The sequence below is a fragment of the Natrix helvetica genome (genome assembly GCF_964273705.1).
Source record: "Natrix helvetica genome assembly, chromosome: 1".
NCBI lineage: Eukaryota > Metazoa > Chordata > Lepidosauria > Squamata > Natricidae > Natrix > Natrix helvetica.
In genome coordinates, this window is record NC_138548.1 from 17,754,938 (window position 1) to 17,781,420 (window position 26,483).

General features: G+C 43.0%; 1 protein-coding gene across 1 annotated transcript in view; it reads left to right on the plus strand.

The window, feature by feature from the left end:
• Nucleotides 1–244: 244 nt before the first annotated feature.
• UNC13A (unc-13 homolog A) overlaps nucleotides 245–26,483 on the plus strand; it is a 173,227-nt gene continuing 146,988 nt past the window's right edge. Inside the window, exon 1 of the mRNA XM_081958016.1 lies at nucleotides 245–452. Coding sequence (XP_081814142.1) covers nucleotides 431–452 — 22 coding nt within the window. The 5' untranslated portion in view covers nucleotides 245–430. The remainder of the gene's footprint in view (nucleotides 453–26,483) is intronic.

The following is a 26,483-nucleotide window of genomic DNA, read 5'->3' on the forward strand; positions in this document are numbered from 1 at the left end:
ATCCTCCATCCGGATTGAAATGCAAAAGAGGAGCGCTTTGGAAGCTCCCTTAAGAGAACTGAGGCTTGGGGGTTGCCCCTCCAACCGTCGACAGAGAGAGTTTGCGTCTTGAAGATGCAAACGCTCAGCCGATCCGGCAGCCCCCGCCTTCCCCCCCCCTCTCCCCCGCCCCACGCTCTGGGTGGTTTTTTTTCCATCATCCTGACGTCGGGAGCTGTCCACGGGCCGTGGTGCTGAAGCAAAATGGCTGGCTCTCACTAAGGCACGAGAAGGAGGAGCAGCAGTCGGCGGCCCTTCGGAGAAGGATGCCATTTCGCAACAACGCAACACACCCTTCCTTTTCCAAGCGGCTCCCCGGGCTGTAAAAGCCAAAACTGCTTTAGAACAGCCGCCTTGAAAGAGGGAGAGGGAGAGGGAGAGCGCCTATGCCATGTCTTTGCTTTGCGTTGGAGGTAAGGCAACCTCACTTCCATCCCATACAGGGTGTTTTTTGTTTTTTATTGAGATTTGAGGATGTCATTTTTGTGAAGAACAGGAGAGAGGCAGAAATATACAGCTGTCCACGAGGCGATGGGGAGGTGGCCATTTCTGAACTAGCCTCAGTGGAAATACCAAGGCATGGGACACTGAAGGCATGTCCATGATGCTGAGATGGGATGGGGAGGGATGGAATGTCTTCTTTCTCAGATTCCCGATGCTCTCATCTTAGCAAAGAGGTGTCTAAACTTCCCCTTTGAAGCAAAGGCTCCTCTCACCTTTTTCCTCCAATAGGTGCTCATTCAATCCAGCATTTTGGGGTGTGGTGCAGGTTGAGGGATTTCAGGCTTTCTCCATGCCAGTGTGTGTGTGTGTGTGTGTGCCCAACCTTTGATGGGGTCAGCTCATGCCACCTTAACAATGTCATCATTTGGTTTCACATGGTGCTTAGATGTTGGCTGGGCTGATGGAACATGGACAATCCCCCCCCCCTTTCATATCTCTCTTCTGGGCTAATTGAGATGCTGAATTAATTTTGCAACCTCCCACCTCCTGTTAGCAGAGAAGTGTGGCTTTGCACTTCTTGATTTTTCCAAAGGCAGAGGATGGTGGTGGTGATGATGAAAAAATGATCAGTCTCGGCTTATCTTTTCTCTATGCCACCCTTTGCTCTTCAGCTCTTTGAATCTCAATCCCCCCCAAAATGAAGTTTTAAAAGTCCTTCTTCCCTTTCCAAGACCCCCTTGGATGAAAGATGTAATAGGCACAGCATGCTAATATTCTGTATTATTATTTCATGTTGTTTGAGCTAGAACATTATTTGCTACATGCTGTTATGATGGGCAGTTGTTTAGGGAAAGCCTAAATGCAGGAGAGGGTTATTAGCCAAGGTTCTTGTGTGGATCCTCCATAGCAGATGCAGTATACCACCTGATGGTCAAATGCTGCACATAAACAGGAGTTGACTATGCACCTAGAAACCCTATTAGTGAGCTTTCTGGTTGGCTAGGCTTGGGAAAAGAATGATGGTTAGGACTGATATTTGGATCTGGTCCCAACAAGCTCTTGTATGGAATTCTCTATTAAGGGTAAGACATGATAGCAGTCACCATTATAAGCATCACATATGAAAAGGAAAACCTCATAGAAGATGGACTTGCTCTTTAAGGGATCTTATTTCTCCAAACAGAATCCTCATAACAGAAGCTTTCTATTTCTCAAAATCAAGTTGATTTATTTGTGATTTTATCTTCCTTCCTTGTGATCCCCCACAACAATCCTGCGTGGTAGATAAACAGTTGAGCCAAGGTCACTCTGCAGGGTTCAGAGCTGAGGACAGATTTGAACCCGCTTCCCTGCCTTGATTCACATTCCATCTACAACATAAGCCTCACTCTGGGAACGAAAAGCAGAGGATGGTGAAAGCTTCATGCCCCATTTGTGGGCATCTTCAAAATAGTGGGTTGTCTTTGGAAAACAAAACTTGATGGTGTCTGGTCTTAACGGGAAAAATAAGGGAGGCAGAATTCATTTCGAGCTAGAATTTGGAAGGTATATATCCACTAGCTTTACACAACACACTCGACTGGAGTGCGGGAACCCAATCATTCTCACAGCATGCTGTAAAAAGCAGGCTATAATGTGAAACCAGAATGCAATGTATTATTTTGCGAATAGCGTGTTGTGCTAACTCAGCCATTGATAACATGCTAGGAATTACAGAGAGACCAGCAAGGATCCAAAAGGCCCAGTTTAATTCCCAGCATGGTTAGTACTGGGTTAAATACTAACCATTTCATAAGCAAAGAATATGATCTGCTGTTTGGCAGTTTAACCAAGTCTTTCCCTTTGGGTAAAAGGTTTAGCGCTATGTTAAACATTTGCTCTGTGTGTGTGTGTGTTTAAATTCTAAAAAAAGAGGATGCAAAAATCCTGCTACCTTGACAACAATATCTTCATTAGCTGAGCCCTTCAAAGCACTGGAGGGAACAACGCTGGCTCCTCACAATTCCCAAGCCTGTCTTCATTCACAAAAGTGGGCCTGTTAGAGAAGGTTTGTGGATGTTAAAAGGAATCACACGGGGCAATCAAACCGTAGCACGAACCATCAATGAAATGATAACTAAGAGGTCAGTAAGGACAATCAATCTTGCCTCCAGAAGTTGTGGGTGCTGCTCCATCACTTTTAAGAAGAGATGGTCTATTTGTCTGGAATGGGAGAGGGTCTGCTGTTTGAGCAGAGGGTTGGACTAAAAGACCTCCAAGGTCCCTTCCAACTCTGTTATTCTGTACAGAAACAATGAGCACAAGGGAGCCATTGTTGTTTCAAGCTTAAAACGGCTCCCTCCATTCTTCCCCTACCCCCTCATTTACTTCCTTGCAGAAAAATCTGTTTGCATTATTGGGGGGCTGCAGGTAATTGGGGTCATTTAAAGCAGGGGTCCCCAACCTTGACAACTTTAAGACTTGTGGACTTCAACTCCCAGAATTCCTCAGCCAGCAAAGCTTGGTGTGTTCTCTGAATTTAGCCCATTGTCATTTATTCAGCAAGCTACGGTTAAGTATAGCACAATGTGTTAAAATAGGCATCGTTTCAATCAGTAAATATTCCAGCAAAGGTGGCTGAGGAATTCTGGGTGTTGAAGTCCGCAAGTCTTAAATTTGCCAAGGTTGGAGACCCCTGATTTAAAGAACCACACAAGCTCACATTCTGGATTCTCTCTCAACATAATACAAATCAGCTCCTTCTCTTTTGCCTTGTGAACCCCAAAACTAAGCTCTTCGTCCGCAGAAATGAGATGGGGTGAACCCCCTCTTCTTGACCTTCCTCACCATTTGACTTTTGCCGTGCTTGGTCCGGATTTTCAGCCGATGAGTGCTCTGTATATCAGACACAGAACGGCTTTGGATCACATTGAGAAATGGGGAACCGCAGGCCGAAACGTAGAGGTTGAAGAAAATGGCTTTTTGTGAAGCTTGGTGGGGCAGGGTCTAGGTTTGTAAGATATGTGGGGCCAAGCACGCACAGCAAGGTTCCAGCTCCTTAGCATGCATCACAGTTGCAAAAATCTATAAATCAGAGCTGTCAGATGAGGTTAGGTGTGTCAGCAGCCTCTGGCGACAGGCGCTTTCTGGGAACAATTTATGAATGAATGCGTGGTGGAGGAGTCTTTCCAGAAAGCCAGCAGCTCTATCAGTGATGGGGAAAGAAGCACGGCTATTGGGAAAATGGTGACTCCATTTTGGCTCGTTTTGAAGGATTTAGATACAGTATTTCCATACTATCCTATTCCTTGTCCTCCTTTTAAATCTGAAATCTTAAAGAGAAAATGCTACAAACAAGCAGAAAAGACTTCTTGGAAGAGGGGTTTTTTTTTGGCTTAATTTTCAAAAATTGATTCATTTATTAAAATAATTGTAACCTCACCTTTCCTTGAAAAACTCCCAACCCTTCAATTGGTTTTAGATGTATTCACATCTGCAATAGGGAGCCTGATATAATGCAGTTTTGAAATAGGCAAACCTCACCTCCTACAATTTTTCTTTTTAGCCTTCTTCATTCTTGTAGCAGATATCTTTTTTATTGTCATCCTCATCGTCCATCACTACTACCAGATAGTTGATGGACCAACATGTATGGTTGAATAACACTGTTTTAAGCCACGAGAGCATGGGGAAGGGCTAGGCAGGGTGGATGGAATTGGGCAGGCACAAAAGCAGCAACATTGCATTTCTGGAGGAAGAACATAGAGCAGTGATCTTTATTTCTCCATAGTCTGGATTTTTGAAAGATAAGTAAGACAGGGTCTTATTTTCTTTTGACCCCCGAAATAAGCGCTTGGCCTTATTTTCGGGAAGGTCTTATTATTTTTGAGGTGCAGGAGGCGGCGAGCATGGCCACCTGATGGCTCCTGCTGTGCTGCAATATTTTCAGGGAGGGCTTATTTTTGGGGGGGAGGGCTTATTTTAGCACATGCGCTCAAAAGCCAGATTGGGCTTATTATCCGGGGAGGTCTTATTTTCAAGGAAACAGGTTTTTTTTTTAAACTTTCCTGGAATTATTATTTGAGTAAGGACTGTTAACTCTTTTTAAAATGCAGATCTTATTGTTGATACAACAAATGTTTTCTTTATTTATTTATATCCCACCTGTAGTATTGTTCATAAATAAATCAAGGTGGCAAACATCAAATACTCATTCCTTTCCCTATGTACCCTACAACAACAACAACAAAAGCAACAACAACAATAACAACCCTGTGAGGTGGTTTGGGCTGACAGAAAGCGATTGGCCCAAAGTCATTCAGCCAACCTTCAAGCCTAAAGCAGGACTAGAACTCACAGTCTCCTGGTTTCTAGCCTGGTGCCTTAACTATTAGACCAAAGTGGCTCTCTAATCATTGCTCTTTGCTAATCTATTGAAGCTCACTTAATTTTATGACCGTATTTAATTTCAAAGTTAGGATGTCTTGGACTTAAGAGGCATGTACATAGTTTCTCAATGGTAAATCATAACATAAAGCTGATTTCATTTGCCTCTTAAATATTGGCCAGGGAATGAGACCTCTCTACTGTGTTGCTAAGTAGCAAATCAGCAGATAGATTTCTCTGGCTTGTAAATGAAATGATGGAGAAACTTTACATTGTGGCTTGTCCACTGTGTGGGTTGATATTAATGTTGGAGACTCCCCCACCCCCACCCCAAAATGTTAAGTGTTAGCACCCTTGCAAGTGTCAGATTTGCTTAGAAGGAAGGTAACTGGTACTTCCTAGTTAAATGTATACAATTAAAAGAGACAACTGGAGGAGGGCTTTCACAGAAGATCTCAAAGCACAAGTAGGTTGATATAATACAATACAATACAATACAATACAATAGTAGAGTTGGAAGGGACCTTGGAGGCCTTCTAGTCCAACCCCCTGCCTAGGCAGGAAACCCTATACCGTTTCAGACAGATGGCTATCCAACATCTGCTTAAAGACTTCCAGTGTTGGGGCATTCACAACTTCTGGGAATATATACTCTCTTAATAGTTGGCTCCCTTGCTATTTCTGGACTGGAGGCTAAAACATATGAAGAACGGTTGCAGGAACTGGGTATGTCTAGTTTAATGAAAAGAAGGACCAGGGGAGACATGATAGCAGTCTTCCAATATCTCAGGGGTTGCCACAAAGAAGAGGGAGTCAAACTATTCTCCAAGGCACCTGAGGGTAGGACAAGAAGCAATGGGTGGAAACTAATGGGTGGAAACTAATTCCGACTGGCTGGTCTGGCATAATTATAACGTTTTCCTCCTGGCATACACACTTTTATTGGTTTTTAGAGGGATTGTCTCTTTTAAATTTAATTTTACAGGATATTGGGATTTTAAATTTTGTATATCCTGATTTATTTATTCAGCTGTACAGTTTGGCATATCTTTTATCCTCCTCACATATACATATATATGTATCTATTTATTTAATAATTTTAACTTGTATTTTTGCTACGGACTGTACACCGCCCCAAGTCCCTTTTGGGAGAGGGGGCGGTCTATAAGCGCTAATAAATAAATAATAAATAAATAAATAATCAAGGAGAGAAGCAACTTAGAACCGAGGAGAAACTTCCTGACAGTTAGAACAATTAATCAGTGGAACAGCTTGCCTCCAGAAGTTGTGAATGCCCCAACACTGGAAGTCTTTAAGAAGATGTTGGATAGCCATTTATCTGAAACGGTATAGGGTTTCCTGCCTCGGCAGGGGGTTGGACTAGAAGACCTCCAAGGTGCCTTCCAACTCTGCTATTGTATATTGGATGTAAGAGTTAGCACTTTGAACTGGATCCCAAACCAGAGAAACCAATAAAGGAGAACATTTGTAGCTCACGGTTGAAATGAGGGAGTCCTTGGTGCTCTCTGATCTTGGTTGTTTTCTTGCAGACATTCCATTACCCAAACTATTTGGGTAACGAAATGTCTGCAAGAAAACTACCAAGCTCAGAGAGCACCAAGGACCCCTCAAACCAAAGAAAGCCAGTGGTTTCTTTTTTTAATGGCAAGATGTGCCTGCACTTCACTGGACCAGTCAAAATTATGGCCAAATAGTCCCACTTGAAATAACAGAATAATAGAGTTGGAAGGGACCTTGGAGATCCTCTAGTCCAGCGTCCTGTTCAGTCAGGAAATCCTATACCATTTCAGACAAATGGCTGATCCATCTCTCCTTAAAAATCTCCAGTGTTGGAGCACCCACAACCTCTGGAGCAGGGGTGGGTTCCGGCAGGCACTACTGCTGACTCACTCTTGTGTGCGCTTGATGCACGCTGCATACGCATGCACAGTACAATTAAAATTGTTCTGTGCATGCGCAGAAGTGAAAAACAAGATGATGGCGCTGCTGGCGCCCACGGGGAACCCGCTCAGGGTCATGGCAGGCCTGGGTCACTGCCGGTTCCAGCGACCCAGGTTGCCAAAGCATTACCAGTTTGGCTGAACCAGTCCAAACTGGTAGGAAGCAATCACTGATCTGGAAGCAAGTTGTTCCACTTATTAATTGTTCTCACTGTCAGGAAATTTCTCTTTAGTTCTAAGTTGCTTCTCTCCTTGATTAGTTTCCACCCATTGCTTTTGTTCTACCATCAGGTGCTTTGGAGAATAGTTTGACCCCCCCCTCTTTGTGGCAGACCCTGAGATATTGGAACACTGCTTTCATATAATCCATAGTTCTTCTTTTCATTAAACTGGACATACCCAATTCCTGCAATCATTCTTTATATGTTTTAGCCTCTAGCCCTCTAATCATCTTTGCATTCTCTGCATTCTTTCCAGAGTCTCCACATCTTTTTTTATATTGTGGTGACCAAAACTGGATGTAGTATTCCAGATGTGGCCTTACCAAGGCATTATAAACTGGTATGAGCACTTCACCTGATCTTGATTCTATCCATCTGTTTATGCAGCCTAGAACTCAATTGGCTTTTTTGGCAGCTGCTGCACACGGCTGGCTCCTATTTAAATGGCTGTCCACTAGGACTCCAAGATCCCTCAATAGTAAAAACTGCATTAAACTACCGTACCGAGATGTCTTCAAGAAGAGAGTCACAAACACCGTTTTGATATTCAGGACCCCATATCCCATTCAAAGCCTTTGAAACCTGTTGCTACCATATCTGTTTATAGCCCCACTTGTCTTAGTTTGGATAGCCAGATGGACAATGCAGGTCTTACCAATATCCTCCAGCGTGCTCATTAATGTCTCCCCTCTTGCATCAAGAGTCATTGGGTGATGCTGAAGGATTTAAAGAAGCCTCCACCACATCCTTTGAGGCAAAAAGAAGAAGAGAAGATGGTATCTTTTCTGTGCTATAAAGAGACATTACTCTAGAAGAACGCAGCTGTTCTTGAGATCTGTTCCCAACAGTTTAAAATGAATGCGTGAAATAACAGGAGCTTCACATGCACATAAATGCATTGCAAATTGCCATGCCTGGCATTAAAGAAGAGGCCCACGTCCATCACTGGTGAGACTAAGGAAGAGCTGAGGTTTAAGAAGGGCTAGAACGGTGTCCTTTTTAAACCGTGGTTTCCCTTGAGGGCAAATACTGGGATTGTCATTTGTTTGGCCAGTATCATAAAATCAGTTTCCCAAGGAAGCTAGATCACAATATTCATTTGGAATGGAAAACCAGCATGGCCAGCCCTAGTTTAGACCAGTTTAGGTTGATCTTCTCAATCAAAAGGACAGAAGTTGAAGGAGGTAATCTAGTTCACATCTACGCATGCCCCTTGGCCCAGTGGTGAAATTCAATTTTTTTTTACTACCGGTACTGTGGGCAGGGCTTGGTGGGCGTGGTGTGGCTTGGTGGGCGTGGCAGGGAAAGGATATTGCAAAATCTCCATTCCCACCCCACCCTATTCTGGGGCCAGTCAGAGGTGGCATTTGCCAGTTCTCCAAACTACTCAAAATTTCCACTATCGGTTTTCCAGAACCGGTCAGAACCTGCTGGATTTCACCCCTGCCTTGGCCTGCTTTGCACATTTCTGTCAACTGATTTCTAAAGTTGAAGCTTAAATCTGCTTCAGACCTGATTTTGGGGTGGGTTGGTGTTGGAGTGGCCTCATCAAGCCACTGCTGCCGTATAAATGCTTTGCCCCCTTCCAATAATCTTCCAGGATCGATGGGGTCTTTTGTTAGAGACCACTATGCTAATATTCTTTCTTGGTCCGGCTTCTCCTAAGCAATTGCTATAAAGCTCCTCAGAGCCATCTGAAACCACAAGCATCATTGAAATAAAAATGCATTTAATCAGGAGACAACGGCCTTGTAATACAGTCACGGCAATAAATGGACTTGCTGTGGCATTAGTTGACACACACTTTCCAGCTGCCCCCAACCACAAATTCTGCCTGACAGTCCTGCTTTCTGACCCAAATAGATTCTCATTTTTAAATGTTATTGCAATGCCATCTGAGATACTAGAAATGCTGTCCTAAACATGTCAGCTGTTTTTCCAGAGCTTCTACAAAGTGTCTGAACTTGCACAATATGATTAACTTGGTGATTTCAATTAACCTATTTTCTAGATTTGCTCAAGACACTGAGCCATAAATTGGTTTAGTGGGCTGGATTCACAAATACACTAAGGCAGGCAGTGCTGACATTCAATTTTTTTTACTACCGGTTCTGTGGCCGTGGCTTGGTGGGCGTGGCAGGGGAAGGATATTGCAAAATCTCCATTCCCACCCCACTCATGGGACCATTCTCTGAACTATTCAAAATTTCCGCTACCGGTTCTCCAGAACCTGTCAGAAATGGGGCAATTTCACCCCTGTAAGGCAGGGTAACAAAACTTATATCTAAGTAAGCTTTGGCTTAATTTGTCTTCTAGGTTTTAAGCTGATCTATCAAAATATGATAACACAGCTGAACTGTGGGGCATCTGACTTGCAATATATTGTTGGAATTTCCATTCTTCTCAAGTCTAGCTAGTTGAATTAGTGTGGTGGAATCTGCACTGGAATGCAGGAGGGAGGGCAGAGGTGGTATTCAGCCAATTCTCTCCGGTTCGGGTGAACCGGTAGCGGTGGCTGTGGGACACTCCGCCCACGTGCCCCAATATAATGTGCAAGCACTATGCATGTACAGATGTGGCATGTGCGAGCGAAGCAAGCCGGTAGGGAAGGTAAGTGAATCCCACCTCTGAGGGAGGGGCACTTTCTCAGGGAAATAAGAGGCAAAATAGCACTGAGTTTGAATAAAAAGGCCGAGAAGGGATCCTCCATGCCTAGTGTGCTTTAGTCTGGCAAGATTCCTGTCTTTGGGCAAGCAGTGTGTTGTTCTTGGTTCCTTGCACCCTTATTGATAGGGTGATCAGGCAAGATGAGACTTGTGGGTTATATTTTCCCTACCCTGACTCTAGTATTAATTGACGATTATCATAATAATGCCAATGATAACAACAATAATGATAATCGTAATTCTATCCCATTTTTCCTCCAGGAGTTCAAATATAATATTTTGCTCTCCAAGTATACTCCCCACGAGGGCCATTCTACAAGATGGAAGTAGTGATTGTCCCAAAGTCAATGTGGATTTAAGTCTTGTTCTCTTCATACTTAATGCAACATCCTAACCACCATACCACCAGAGATATCTACTTAGAGATTAATCTCATTGAATCTAATGGGATTTATGGCAGATAAATGTGTTACAATTTCAAGCACTCTGCATGCGGACTGGAACACACCTTGCCCCTAGATTCTATGCATACGACACTATACAATAATGGGGTACAAAATGAAATCCATAGCACACCCTTTCATTCAAAGCAATGCCAACATGAATGAAAAATCTGTTGATAATTTGCTGAACAGGTAGAAACCCACTTCTGATATAGTTAAAGCTTAATAGACTCTAAGAAAGTGCTTCCCAAACCTGGGTAAATTACCCCAAATTGGATAAAAGCAGGCTTTCTTTGGGTAGCGACACACACAAACCCATTACCCATCATGAGGGACTTTTAAATTGACTTAAAGATTGCCTTATATACTAAAATATGTTGGAAAGTCTCCCAGGAATTCCTATTAGGATGAAACTTGATGAAATTACCAATGGTTGTTGTTGTTAGTTGCGACTCCATGGACAGCATTCCTTCAGGCCTTCCTATCCTCTACCATCCTCTGGAGTCCATTTAAGCTCACGCCTACAGCTTCGGTGACTCCATCCAGCCACCTCCTTCTCTGTCGTCCCCTTCTTCTTTTGCCCTCAACCGTTCCCAGCATTAGGCTCTTCTCCAGTGATTGCTTCCTTCTCATTTGGTGGCCAAAGTATTTGAGTTTCATCTTCAGGATCTGGCCTTATAAAGAGCAGCCAGGGTTGATCTCCTCTAGGACTGACAGGTTTGATTGCCTTGCAGTCCAAGGGACTAGCAGGAGTTTTCTCCAGCACCATCGTTCAAAGGCCTTAATTCTTTGGCGCTCAACCTTCCTTATGGTCCAACTTTCACAGCCATACATTGCAACTGGGAAAACCATAGCCTTGACTGTACACACCTTTGTTGGAACTGCCAATGGTAGTTAGTTGAAATGAAATAAAGATCGTTCATTTAATAGCTGTTTTTATAATATAGGTAGTCCTTGAGTTACGACCGTTTGTTCAGCAACTGTTTGATGTTACAATGGTGCTGAAATGAGGGATATATGACCGGTCCTTGAAGTCTGATAAGATTTTCTGATAAGCAGTTTGGAATAATGAAGGCAAAGTTTTGGGAAGCAGTCCTTTAAAGGATAGAAAAGATACCCAGTTGAGATTTGGAGGCACCGCTGTCTATCAGAAGTCTGGGCCTGATGGATCGTTCATCTGATTTCCTAAAAAAAGAAGGCGGTGGCTCACACCTCCCACTCAATCTTCTGGTATCTAGCAATTTAAACCGAATGCTACTAATCACTTTGATAGGGCTTTGATGGGTACCATCCCAAAACAGCTGTCCGTAGAGAAGGCTGGTGTGAGTCTCAGTTGGCTGCCTGTGTAAAGACACAGCTGCTCTTCAGGCAGCTACTTGATTTAAAAAAAAGAGAGAGCAAATGTAATGAAGTTAAGGAACAAATTACTTGCCCAAGATTCTGAATGTAGGAAACAGTCCATGAGCTGGCTATGTTGTGTAAGACTTTAATGCATTCTCCCATGGTCTTACATATATTTTAATTGTTTTAAATAATCATTACACATTATTTACCTTATTTTGTTTAGTGTACATTGCCCGGTCACATACATGGAGATGGGCAGCTATATAAATCTGATAGATCAGCACACACACACACACACTGAGTACTAAAGTATAAGCAACTCTTTTTCAACCCCTAATAAAAACATGCCTTATTCTACATTTTTCTACATTTCTACATTTAGGCAACAAAAACGGAATGCACAGGTACAGTGTAGGTGGTACCTTGCTCAGTAGTAGTGACTGTGAAAGGGATCTTGGAGTCCTAGTGGACAACCATTTAAATATGAGCCAGCAGTGTGCAGCAGCTGCCAAAAAAGCCAACACAGTCCTAGGCTGCATCAACAGAGGGATAGAATCAAGATCACGTGAAGTGTTGATGCTGCTTTATAATGCCTTGGTGAGGCCACACTTGGAATACTGCATTCAGTTCTGGTCGCCACGATGTAAAAAAGATGTGGAGACTCTAGAAATAGTGCAGAGAAGAGCAACAAAGATGATTAGGGGACTGGAGACTAAAACATATGAAGAACGGTTGCAGGAACTGGGTATGTTTAGCTTAAGAGAAAGAAGGACTAGGGGAGACATGATAGCAGTGTTCCAATATCTCAGGGGTTGCCACAAAGAAGAGGGAGTCAAACTATTCTCCAAGGCACCTGAGGGTAGAACAAGAAGCAATGGGTGGAAACTAATCAAGGAGAGAAGCAACTTAGAACTGAGGAGAAACTTCCTGACAGTTAGAACAATTAATCAGTGGAACAGCTTGCCTCCAGAAGTTGTGAATGCCCCAACACTGGAAGTCTTTAAGAAGATGTTGGATAGCCATTTGTCTGAAACAGTATAGGGTTTCCTGCCTAGGCAGGGGGTTGGACTAGAAGACCTCCAAGGTCCCTTCCAACTATTGTATTGTATTGCATTGTATTATTATTCCTACCCGCTTTATGGACATCTGCAAGGTGGCAAGCGATGTCGCGTGAATCATGCTGTAGTGCAAACAATAGGAATTATATTTATTTATTTTATTTATTTATTTCTTAGATTTTTAGACCGCCCCTCTCCCAAAAAGGGACTCGGGGCGGTGTACAGTCAATACAATAAAACCAGTCATAATAATTAAATACATTTAAGCTACATTTAAGATACATTTGGAGGGGGAGATAGGCTGTACTAAGAAATAAATAATTCTAATCCTAAAAACATCACAATTAAAACCCCAAACCCTAAAATAAAATAAATCCCTGGGAGGTAAAACTAAGAAAGTGCCAGGCCAGCTGATTGAAATAGGTGAGTCTTTAACTTTTGCCGGAAGGAACGGAGGTCGGTGGTAGTTCGAATGTCTGGGGGGAGGTCATTCCAGAGGGTTGGGCCCATCACAGAGAAGGATCTACTCCTAGGTGTCGCCCGCTGGCATTGCCTAGCAGACGGCACCAGGAGGAGCCCCTCCCTGTGTGAGCGGATAGGTCGCAGGGACGTGTGTGGTAGGATGCGATCCTGCAGATAACTAGGTCCTCTGCCATGGAGCGCTTTAAAGATGGTGATCAATACCTTGAAACGCACCCGAAAGGCCACAGGTAGCCAGTGCAGCTCGCGCAGGAGAGGTGTTACGTGGGAGTAACGTGTACTTCCCATAATAACCCGCGCGGCTGCGTTCTGAACTAGCTGCAGTCTCCGGATGCGTCCCAAGGGAAGCCCCATGTAGAGGGCATTGCAGTAGTCCAGGCGAGACGTCACCAGCGCATGAGTGACCGTGCGCAGGGCACTCCGGTCCAGTAGGGGGCGCAATTGGCGCACCAGGCGAACCTGGTGGAACGCCCCCCTTGCCACGGCTGCCACATGGTCCTCCATTGACAGCCGGGCATCAAGGAGGACGCCCAAATTGCGCGCCCGCTCCACAGGGGACAATTGTTCGCCCCCTATGGCCAGCGATGGAGTCAGCTGGCTGAACCGAGGTGCCGGTAACCACAGCCACTCGGTCTTGGAGGGGTTGAGTTTGAGTCTGTTGTCCCCCATCCAGACCCCGACGGCTTCCAAACACCGGGACATCACTTCGACAGCCTCGTTGGGGTGGTTTGGGGTTGAAATATACAGCTGAGTATCATCAGCGTAAAGATGGTACTCAACCCCAAAACCACGGATGATCTCACCCAGCGGCTTCACATATGCGTTGAACAGGAGAGGCGAGAGGACCGACCCCTGTGGCACCCCACAAGTGAGTGGCCTCAGGGACGACCTCTGTCCCCCTGTCAACACACATTGCTTCCGGTCGGAGAGGTAGGAGCCGAACCACCGCAAAACGGTGCCTCCGACTCCCATCCCCTCCAACCGGCGCAATAGGATACCATGGTCGATGGTATCAAAATAATATAATTTGTGCCAATTATTTGTGCCATTGGGTCATAAACAGGCGACCTCATCATGTCCCCCTTTTATTATCACACCAATAATGAGCTTCTCCCCTTTTCAGCATAGCTCCTAGACCAACACCCCAGTTGGGTTCATCCAATACGCCAACCTACACTTGGTTTAATGTTCACTTCGGTTTGCCTTTGTACCTTAGCATGTCGGGCAAGGCATTTGGATACTTTATGGATGTAGATAGTATGCACAGTCAGAAAATGGCTTAAATCAGTTAGTAGTTAAAGCACGTCGTGTGAATGCATCCGTTAACTATGTTTACACAACAAACTAGGTTAGGTTTGCCGTGATGGCAAACCTATGGTATGCATGCCACAGGTGGCACACGGAGCCATATCTGCTGGCACGCAAGCCATCAGCTCCAGCATGCATGCGCGCGTCAGACAGCTGATTGCCTTCTGGAGAGCCGGGGGAGGCCGTTTTTGCCCTCCCCGGGCTTCAGGAAAGGCTCTGGAGCCTGGAGAGGGTGAAAAACAGAGCTAAAGGGGCCAACCGGAGGTTCGTTTGTGGGAGCACGTTTTGCACTATTGTGCACGCACCCTCGCATTTTTGGCACCCAACAAAAAAAAGGTTAGTGTTTGGGATGTAACCCTAGGCTTGGCTTGGCAATGTATATAAGCTATGATTACTTTACTGTTACTTTAAATGATTAAGAGATGTAATTGGTTTGTTACCTCAAGCAGCCATAAGAGGGAGCCAGAATGGCTGTTAGCTCTCTGTTTGTTAGAAGCTGGTCAGTGTATTGTGAGGTATTGTGGTTTGCTACTGTTAGCTATATGTTGTGTGCTAGACTGACTATTTTGATAACTGAATTACTGAACCGTGTATGACTTGGACTGTTAACCGGACTCTGAATACCTCTATATTTCTACATAGTAAACTACTATATTTTTATACTATTCAGTGTCTCTGTATGCTGGTTTGTGCGTGTTATTCCATATCACTTTCATTACGCTTCTCTGCATACTCGCTCCTCTAACGGGGAGCTTAATTACTTAACAGTTAGCCAACACTGGGTTAGGCTAATACTATATGGGGTTGGATAATTTCTGATGCAGGATACAGAGGCCTAGTGTATTGGATAAATTACTGGTCCATCCTATTAAGCCATAATGTAGTTAATGTGAGCACGAATTGGGTGAACATAGGAATTCGGTTTTGCTAATGTAGTTCATTCTTAAATGCCGTATGAATCTAGAGTCTGTTTAAATTAGGGATGGAAAGGGGTCAATATCTTTTTCATATATGGACCATATGCAAAACCCACAAAACATCACATATTTCTCTCCGGTGGGGCAAAAAAATTGAAAATGGGCCCAATTCCATGGAATTCTATGTGACAATGTAGAGGTCTATGCTTTAATATCAAGTTTGGCATCCCTTCAGTCTGGCACGAATGATTGGCATCAGATTGACGGGTTCCGCTTCTGGCATTTCCGATTGATATTAGCTGATGGTGAAAAAATAATTCTCTGCTTGTGATCCAAGACCTCTTAATTAAAGAGAGCTCTTAATCTTTTAGCCTTGTTAATTTTTCAACTTTGATTTTTTTACATTTTACTTTTAATCTTGTTTTTTTAAGTTTGTTTTTTAAGTGCGCTTTTTAGTCATGATTTTATATTATTTTATGATGTTCTTTGCAAATCAACCAGAGTCAGTTAAATGGGATAGCTGGTATAGAAATATGATAGAAAGATGAATGGATGGATGGATGGATGGATGGATAGATGGATAGATGGACAGATGGACGGAGGGACAGATGGATATAGATGAAAGATAGAGTAAGATATGTGTGGGGGCGTGGGGGGGTGAAAGAGAGAGAGAGATGGAGACAGACAGAGACACACACAGAGAGAGACAGAAAGAGACAGAGAGAGAAATAGAGAGAGAGATTACAGCGAGATAGGGTATACAAGACTGAGAAGGATGAAGCCTGCTTGGATTTTGAGTGAGGTGCTGGGGGCTGCAATCCTCTGTGGATCCTCTGAAATTACATTTTAACTTAGTTGAAGAATTGCTTCTCACAATGAATTCCCACTTTTTGTCCTATTACTCCATTTAATTTGGCAGCCACTGTTGGCAGAGCTTCTCCTAAGCTTCATCCAAGTTTTAGTCGGTGGGACGTGCTACCATACGTGTTGTGGCCCAGCAGGATCCGTTTGAGCTGCTGATAGCGAGGGATCATTTCAGTCTGCCCTGGATGATGTGGAAGACCCTGTGCAGGTTGCAGATTCAGAGCAAGGACCAGAGGGGCTGGTTGGCCACCAGGAGGCGCCTGAGGCATGGAGCAGTGGGGAGGATCAAAGGCAGTTTGTCCCTGATGCTAGATTGAGAAGGGCTGAGAAATGGAAGCAGCAACTCCGTAGACAGACTCACAGAAGATGATTAAGCACAGGTGGTTGTGGATTGGCCCCTCCCAAGAGAGATTATAGGTGAGGCATTGGGAGGGGACATTTGCAGGAAACAACCATTCGAATTAGTAGTTAAGAAAATCTATCTGTGTATTCTAACCATGTCTGTTCGTTTGGACTATCTGCGTTGCTTCATTTGAATTATCTGGGTTGCTCTATTGACCGTGAGTTGTCTGTGCCCTCAGCCAAAGAATTCGTTATCTCAGTAATTAAACAGTGGCAAACAGCCAAGCCTGTGTTCTGGCTTATTCACAGGCGTGGAGAGGGGGGTCAGGTCACATATGTATCCAAATAATTGCATTTTAGACAAAGAGGTTGCTTCCCTTCTTAAGATGAATCCAGCTAGAGCAGGGTTTTCCAACCTTGGCAACTTTGAGATATATGGATTTTAACTCCTCAGACTATGCCACCAATCAACTGGTCACCAACCAGACCAATGGTCTGGGATTCTAGGGGTTATAATCCAAAACGTCTGGAGAGCTGGAAGTTGGGAGAAGCTCGTGCACATGATTTCTTGTCCTTAAAATACTACTGGCCAAATGTTGGAAATGTAATCAGACCCCAGCTACTTATTATCGTATGTGATGGACATGTAAGAAAGCAAGAAAATATTGGATGAAAATATACACATGGCTGGAAAAGATGATTAAGCAGCATATAGATTTAAAGCCAAAAAGGGACGCAGTGGCTCAGTGGTTAAGACGCTGAGCTTGTTGATCAGAAAGATCGGCAGTTCGACAGTTCAAATCCCTAGTGCTGCATAATGGAGTGAGGTCCTGTTACTTGTCCCAGCTTCTGCCAACCTAGCAGTTCGAAAGCATGTAAAAAATGCAAATAGAAAAATAGGAACCACCTTTAGTGAGAAGGTAACAGCATTCCATGCGCCTTCAGCATTTACTCATGCTGGAAACATCACCACGGAGACGTCTTCGGACAGCGCTGGCTCTTCGGCTTTGAAACGGAGATGAGCACCATCCCCTAGAATCGGGAACGACTAGCACATACGTGCGTGGGGAATCTTTACCTTTGACCTTAGATTTAATACCAGAAAGTTATGATAAAGGGACTATATACTTAATGCTCCATGTATTGACAGCTGTGAGAATTGTATTTGCACAATTTTGGAAAAATGAGAACACCCCACCAGATGAAAACATAATCTGGAAAATATTGAACTGTGCAGAGAGGGATAGATTGACGTTGAAAATAAACGATAAAGGAGATACAGAGTACTATTCAACGTGGAATAGGTTTTATCAATGGTTAGAGATAAGAGGTAGAAATTAGAGGAAGAAAGACTATTGTTATGTGTAAATAAAATATGAATGCTTTCTATAGCTATAAGTATGCTAGTACAATTAATATGATTATAAATAAGTTAACATAATTATAAATATTGCTATAATTATTACATGTATTATCATTATCAGTACATCTGGTTTTTCTTCCTTCCTTCTGTAAAATGAAGTGCCTGGACAATATGTCTTCAAAATATTTATATATAAATAAATAAAAATGACTTAAAAAATACTACTGGCCTTGGACTTTGAGGCTAAGCTTCTAATGATTGTATGCAATTGTCTTAGCTGTCAATCAGGGAGCTATTCTTTCCCACGGAGCTTATTGAAAAGTTTTAAACAAGACAATTGTATATAAAATATAAATGTATCAAGAAAGGAAGAAGGAAATACTGAACAATGGCTGTTTCTGTGATTTGCGGATGTCTTGGATTGGGCAGACCGATGAGGCTATTTCAGGCAGCAAACCAGGACAGGAAGCAAATGAAGAGACAGTTTGGTGAGGCGGTTAAAGTGGTAGCCTAGAAACCAGGAGGCAATGAGTTCTAGTCCCAATTTAGGCATGAAAACTGGCTGGGTAGATTTGGGCCAGTCACTCACCCCTGACTCAACTCGTAGAGTGGAGAAAATAGGAGGAAGAAGGAATATTAGGTATGCTCGCTGCCTTGAATTATTTCTAAAAAACAATAATAAAGGTGCATTTAAACTGGGGACTGGCAAGTGGGTATGTGTAGTTTGATGAAAAGAAAGACTAGGGGAGACATGATAGCAGTCTTCCAATCTCTCAGGGGTTGCCACAAAGAAGAGGGAGTCAAGCTAGTCTTCAAAGCGCCTGAAGGCAGGACAAGAAGCAATGGGTAGAAACTAATCAAGGAGAGAAGCAACTTAGAATTAAGGATAAATGTCCTGACTTTTTCAGATTATAAGTTGCACCTTTTTTCCTCAAAAAAGAGGCTGAAAATCTGGGTGCATCTTGTACACGGAATACAGCATTTTTTTGTCTCCTGAAGCCCCGCCCCCTTCCATACCCTTATGGAAGCTTTCAAAGAGTTCCTGGGGTCTGGGGAGGGCACAAATTAGCAAAAAATGGACCATTTCCCCCCCCCCCAGCCCCAACAGCACTCTATAAGCCTCCATAAGGCTATGCATGCAATTTTTTAAAAAATTGCCTCTTCAAAACCTTGGTGAGTCTTATACTCCGGTGTGTCTTATACTCCGAAAAATATGGTAGTTCTTTGTATAATATGTCTGATAATTGCAGGATAATTTAAGCCTGGCAATTTGCGCCTTGAGTGAGAACTACATAAATGAAATAAAAGCAGCAGCATCCAAAATATGGTAATCAGTGGAACAATTTGCACTCAGAAGTTGTGAATGCTCCAACACTGGAAGTTTTTAAGAAGAGGTTGGATAACCATTTGTCTGAAGTGATGTAGGGTTTCCTACCTGAGCAGGGGGTTGGACTAGAAGACCTCCAAGGTCCCTTCCAACTCTGTTATTCTATTGTATTCTATTTTTAAAAACTAGACAAAAAAAAAAGAGGAATCTCAGGATAGCTGCCCTCCAAGCCAGCTTTGGATACAGTCATTTTTTTCTCTATAGGACATGTGTTTCTACAGAGTAACTGGGTGCCCCATAGAGCTAAGCCGCAGTGGGTCCTCAGACTGGTGCTTTGTAAACTGGCCATGACCGGGATCCACACAGGCTTAAATTTCAGTTCTTCTCCAAAATATGGTTTACAGAGCTGGCCACCAGGATAAACAGCCTTGTGTTCCCACTGAGGAAGCTTCTGAGCCACAGCAGCAGATCCTTGTCGTCCCCAGGTACAGGCGTGATTCTCCTTGGGTGGCAGATTTTGCGCCACGATTGCTGGGGAATCAACCTCCGGAGCGCCTTGCGTTGGGAGGATGAGGGGGAGTGGGGGCTGCAGCTTTCCCTGAGTCTCTGCAATCACGCCTTCCCAGCGAGTTGCTATTTTCGGTGCTGAGCCCAAACTGATGCATTGCTTGCAAGTCAGACATTGTGGAGAGCTGTTAATTGTAGACTGATGGTGTGCCAGCTGTATCAGGAGGAGGAGGAGGAGGAGGAGGAGGAGGAGGAGGAGGAGATCCTTTTACAAAGAGCCTGCTACATTTTGGAAATTAGGCCATTACCCCTTCCTAACGGTGCATTTAAAAGTAGCAAGCAGTTGAAAACGCGACTCTGGCCCAGCTTTTCTCTCCCTTGTATATGTTTTGTTGGCAAAGAAAGCAATGAGAAGAACAAGACAAAGGGCCAATGGAATATCAACCTAGTTCCATGATGCATAAACCCACAATTCTCCTAACCATGACTTCTTGGAGAAGTTGCACATGAAAAGCACAGCCTTGCACACTCTAGAAAAACTTGAGGGAGCCAGGTCAAAGATCCCTTGATGAGATTTATCCCCACCCCCACGTGGATGGTACAAATTTGGACACCGCATTTTCTGGTTGAAATCCAACATTGTGTCTAATGCGACACACTTACACCAGTTCTGTCTCGCTTCACAAGGAGAATTAGATGGGTTAGAATGGCAATTCTTAAAGCCCAGAGCTCATTTCTAGTATTGTGCTGTTTTATACAGGTTCATAAAAATGTAAAAAAGGAAATAACATGCATTGCCTTGGTTTTTCAGTGCGTTTAGTAAATGCGCATATGTGTGTATTTGTCTGCACGTATAATCTGCAATTGCAAAAAAGCAAGTGGAAGATTAAAAATAGAATAATAAATGTGAAAGAAAGGAGGTAGAATTTGGCAGACAAGCTATATGGAAGAAAGTTATTTTGGAATACTTAAAAAAAAATCCACTTCATCTTTATTCCAAGGATCTATGAGAAGGCATGAATAGCTCTCCTTCTGCCTTTTATTTTATCCTGTAAAGTTTTTAAGGGATATTTTTGTCTAAAAAGAAAATAATAATAGCAGCTCTGAGAATTTCAATCTGGATCTCCCTTGTTTGACTATCATACCATTTCAAATGACCAGGCTGCAGCAGCACACCTTCTATATCAGTATTTTCAACCTCAGCAACTTTTAAGATGCATGTACTTTAATTTCCAGAATTGAATTCCGGAGGAATGTTGGCTAGGGAATTCTGGGAGTTGAAGTCCACACATTGTAAAGTTGCTGAGGTTGAGAAACATTGGTCTGGATCCAGGGGTGGGTTCTGGCAGGCACTACTGCTAGTTCGCTTGTGTGCATGCTTAGCGCGTGCATGCGCAATGCAATTAAAATTGTTCTGCGCATGTGCAGAACTGAAAAAGAAAATGCTGCCACCCAGAGAACCGGTTTGGGCATGTGGCAGGCCTTGGTTGATGCCATTCCAGCGACCCAGGCTGCCAAACCACTACCGAACCGGTAGGATCCCACCACTGTCTGGATCAGGGGTGAGTTCCTGCCAGTTCTGACCTCTTCTATAGAAGAGGTTCCACAAATCTACAGTGCCGTTTAGAACCGGTTCCAGCTCCTTCCCCCCACCCGTCCAAACATCATCAAGATGAAGATCGAGAGGAGGAATTCTGGGAATTGAAGTCCACAAGTCTTAAAGCTGTCAAGTTTGAACACCCCTGGTTTTTTTTTTTCTTGCATCTTGTAACTGGACAGCTTTAAGACTTGCGTGCTTCAAATGCCAGAGTTTCTGAGCCAACATTTTGGTTGCTAAGCAAGAGTGTTGTTAAGTGAGTTTCACCACATTTTACAAGTTGGCCACGCCCACCCAGTCACATGACTGGCAAGCCACTCCCACCCTGTCACATGGCTTGCAAGCCACTCCCACAAAGCAGGCCACACCTATAGATGAGGTTCTAAAACTTTTTGAAACCCACCATTGGTCTGGATCCATGCAAAAAGCAATTCTCACCTCTTTGAATTAACAAAACACAGTTTTGAGGTTTATATTCAGTATTCAATAGAAAAGCCAGAAGACCATATGATGCAAATTGTGTTTAAACAAAGTCATTTAAATTTAAATATAATTGACAGTTTTTTCTTGGACATACTAAAGTTTCTGTTCTAACACATAAAAATTACAACCAGCAGTAATTTGGCCTAACTTTGGCGAGTCCCCTGTTTCCTGAAGTCCAGAGTCTGTGCACTTCTGCTATAGACAACTACATTTTCAAAGAGTATTTTAAAAGAAAATTTGTATTTTGTTTTTTTCCAAAAGGATCTAGGATTATCCCAGGTTTGGTAAGGTGCTAGATCTGTTATGGGAAAGGAAGATCACTTCCAAACATTTATTCAAGGAGTATTTGAAATCTGAGGAATAATTAGTTCCCTTTCCTTCAGTTTTCTACTGAAATAGGCCTTGGATGTTTTGGGAGCCGTTGATTATACAGTGGTACTTCAGTACTCAGCATTAATTGGTTCCGGGAAGCATGATGAGTACCAAAAATGATGAGTACCAAACACATTTTTCCCATAAGGAATAATGTAATAAGTCACAAGGCAGCCAACATCGACAAGTTCCAGCTAGTGTATTGTCAAACAAACAATGAGTAAAAGCCAATGCAATCCTAAATTGCATTAACAGAAGAATTCAATCAAGATCACTTGAGGTACTAATACCACTCTATAAAGCCCTAGTAAGACCACACCTAGAATACTGCAGCCAGTTTTGGTCACCAAACTATTAAAAAAAAGATGTTGAGACTCGGGAAAGAGTGCAGAAAAGAGTAACAAGGATGATTAGGGGATTAAAGGCTAAATATATGAAGAATGGTTGCAGGAACTGGGCATGGCTAGTCTAGTGAAAAGAAGGATCAGGGAAACAGGATAACAGTATTCTAATATCTCAGGGGCTGCCACAAAGAAGAGGGGGGTCAATCTATTTTCAAAAGTACCAGAAGAAACAATGGCTAGAAATTAATCAAGGAGAGAATCAACCTAGAACTAAGGAGAAATTGCCTGTTAGTTAGAACAATAACTAACAGGCAATTTCTGCTTGGTTCTAGGTTGCCTTCAGAAGCTGTGAGAGCTTCATCACTGGAAGCTTTCAAGAAGAGACTGAACTGCCATCTGTCAGAAATGGTATGGGGCCTCTTGCTTGAGCAGGGGATTGGACTGGATGACCCACAAGGCCTCTTCCAAATCTGTTTTTCTATTCTAAGTACCAGGACAAATTTTTTGCATCAAAATGCATTGAATACCAAATTCAATGAGTTTCAAAGCAGTTGAGTACCAAGGTACCACTGTATATGGATTGAGACTCTGTTACACAAGAGGTACATAAAAGAATAAGGAACTATGTGATACCAATAGAGCAGGAATTGTATATAGTAGCTGGTGATTCTTCTTGTTAGAGAAGGCAGAAATCATGGTCCATCACAGAGAGGGTTTTTACTACAGGTAACCCTTGACTTATGACTGGTCGCTTAGCAACCATTCAAAGCTAACCCAACCCCAAACCAGGTACCTGGTTCTGCAGATTGTATGTTGCTTCCTCCTCTGGTAAGGCGATCAAATTCCAGGCATTAGGCAATCAGCTCACATTTACAGAAAAACGGCCATTGATATAGTAACGTCAGGGGTTGCGCTTTTATCTTTTTAACTTTTTGACCAATAAAGTCATACGCATTATGACCAGAGAAGCAGGCAAAAGATGCCAAGGATCTGAAAGCTTTATTGAACTCTTCCTGCAATTGCAATAGCACTTAGACTTATCTACCGCTTCACAGTGCTTTACAGCCCTCTCTAAGCGGTTTACAGAGTCAGCCCATTGCCCCCCAACATTCTGGGTCCTCATATCACCCACCTCGGAAGGATGGAAGGCTGAGTCAACCTGGAGCCTGGTGAGATCCGATCTGCCAAACTGCTGGCAGCCGGTGATCAGCAGAAGTAGTAGCCTGCAGTACTGCACTCTAACCACTGCGCCACCAAGGCTTACGCAAGCAGGAAGTCGTCAACAACAATTCGGACCAGAATTTCTGTTGCTAAGACAGACGATTAAATAAGCGGTGCCCAATTTTACGGCATTTTTTTAATGGGATTGTTAAGTGAATTGCTGCTGCCTGTCAGTGAATCAAGCGAATTTGCTTCCTCCAGTCCTCTTTAACTTTGCTTGTTGGAAGCCAGCTGAGAAGCTTGCAAAGGGGAATCCCATGACCCCGGGATGCTGCCACCGTCAGATATACAGTTTCCAAGCACCCCAATTTTGATCATGTGACTGTGGGGATGCTGCAACGGTCATAAATACGAAGAGCGGTCACTTTTTCAGTACCTTTGTAACTTCAAGCGGTCACTAAACCAATGCGTTTAAGTTGAGGACTACCTGTATTTTTGCTATGGAAAAAACTATCGGGTAATTCAGTAGCAGCTCTCCACCAAGAGGCACAATTCCCCCATCCCCAGATCCCAGTTTGCAAAGGTAGAGAAAAGAGGAAGGGCTGGAGCTATTTCTTCCCCAGGATCATCCTGTACACAAGAAAATGTCTCATCAACAGAGACAGCAGGAGAGACAGAGCACCTGTTCTGTAGGTGGCTGCTGATTTTTCTCTGCACCTGGCATGGTGTCCTTTTTTTAATTTGCTTCCACATCCCAGGAAGGATCGGGAATAGAAAATAATCTTGGGGACATTCTTCTGCCTTCTAGATACAAAATGCTTTACATTCTCAGCATGTATGCTGCCAAGGTATAGATTTATCAGCTGGCAGGAATTTAGAAGACTATATAGGATTTGCCTGATTATTTAGCTCCAATTTTGGATGTTTGCAATTTGCAGCTCTTTCTTCTAAAGCAGAACCAATGGCATTCACCATTCTCCTTCAGCTTTTTAGTCCTGGGTTTGTATTTGCTGCATTCATACAACGTGTTTAACCTAAATACAGCATCAAGCCTGACTCCACCTTCCCTCCCTCCCTTCAAATTAAAGCCAGTGGAACTGCATCTTGTAAAAATAATCAACTCCTACCCTCAAAACGACACTATAGAACACTGCACACTAGAACAACTAGACAAGAACAGTTTTTTTTCCGAATGCCATCACTCTGCTAAACAAACAATTCCCTCAATACTGTCAAACTATTTACTAAGTCTGCATTACTATTACTATTAATCTTTTCATTGTTCCTATCACCCATCTCCTCCCACTTATGACTGTATGACTATAACTTTGTTGCTTGTATCCTTACGATTTATATTGATTGTTTCCTAGTATGATTTGATCGCTTATTTGTATCCTATAACTACCATTAAATGTTGTACCTTATGATTCATGACAAATGTATCTTTTCTTTTATGTACATTGAGAGCATATGCACCAAAGACAAATTCCTTGTGTGGCCAATCACACTTGGCCAATAAAGAATTCTGTTCTGCTCTGTTCTGTTCTATTCTGTCCTATCCTATCCTATCCTATCCTATCCTATCCTATCCTATCCTATCCTATCCTATCCTATCCTATCCTATCCTATTTCTATTCTAATTCATTCTATTCTAATTCATTCTATTCTATTCTAAATTCTTACGTGAAAGGAGATTAACAAAAAACTTTAGCATCTTGTACAAACACAGTTTAACATAAAATAGCTCTGTGGGTATGAGTGCTTCAAAATGGCTTGTGCACCTTGTTTTATGAATTTTCAGGTGTGCACGTACAACTTTTGTAAAGTATTTGATACTATATATTAATACCACTATTTTCTTAACCTCTGTTTGAAGTACTTATTAGCCAAAAGTATAAAAAAAATCTGTGGGTAAGGGTGATTATATGCAGTCACAACTGACTTCTTGATTTTTTTGACTAACCTCTGCAGATGTCCTTGAATGTTGGATCAGTCTGCTTTTGCATTTGTATTCATGGAAGGATTGTTGGTGGAAATCTCAAGTAAACTTATGAAGAAATATTAACATTTTTTGAATGGGTCTGATACACATAGATGCCATCAAAGCAACGATGCTGGGAAATATGTAACCAAAATGGAATGCATCTCCAATTCATATGAGCACAATAGCTTAATCAGGCCAGCTCAGGGATTATAAAATAACGTGCAGCTGTTTGAATTTTCCAGAATTCCTAGAGCCAAGACAGGAAACAAAGCAACATATTTTCAAAATGAAAGCAGAAATTTAAGATTTAGAAAAAGAGGCCAGGGCAAACCACTTCTGAAAACCTTGCCAAGAAAATTGCAGGGACTTGTCCAGGTAGCCTCCAAGAATCACAATGGAAAGAAAGTGAGGAGGGGTGGGAATCATAAAATTGAATTGCAGGCTGCCCAGAATCATTAATTGAGTTGGGTGGTTATTTTTGTTGTTGCTGTTTAGTCACTAAGTTGTGCCCGACTATTTGCAACAGCATGGACCATAGCATTCCAGGCTTCCCCATCCTCCACTGGTTCCCAGAGACGCCCAAATTTATGTTCATTGCACCGATGATACTGTCTAACCTTCTCCGCCTCTGCTGACCATCCCCTTCTCCTTTTGCCTTCCATCTTTCCAAATATCAGGGGTCTTTTCCAACTAATAGCAATAGCACTTAGACTTCTATACCACTTCACAGTGCTTTATAGCCCTCTCTAAGTGGTTTACAGAGTCAGCCTATTGCCCCCCAACAATCTGGGTCCTCATTTTACCCACCTCGGAAGGATGGAAGGCTGACTCAACCTGGAGCCTGGTGAGATTCGAACTGCCAAACTGATGGCAGCCAATGATCAGCAGAAGTA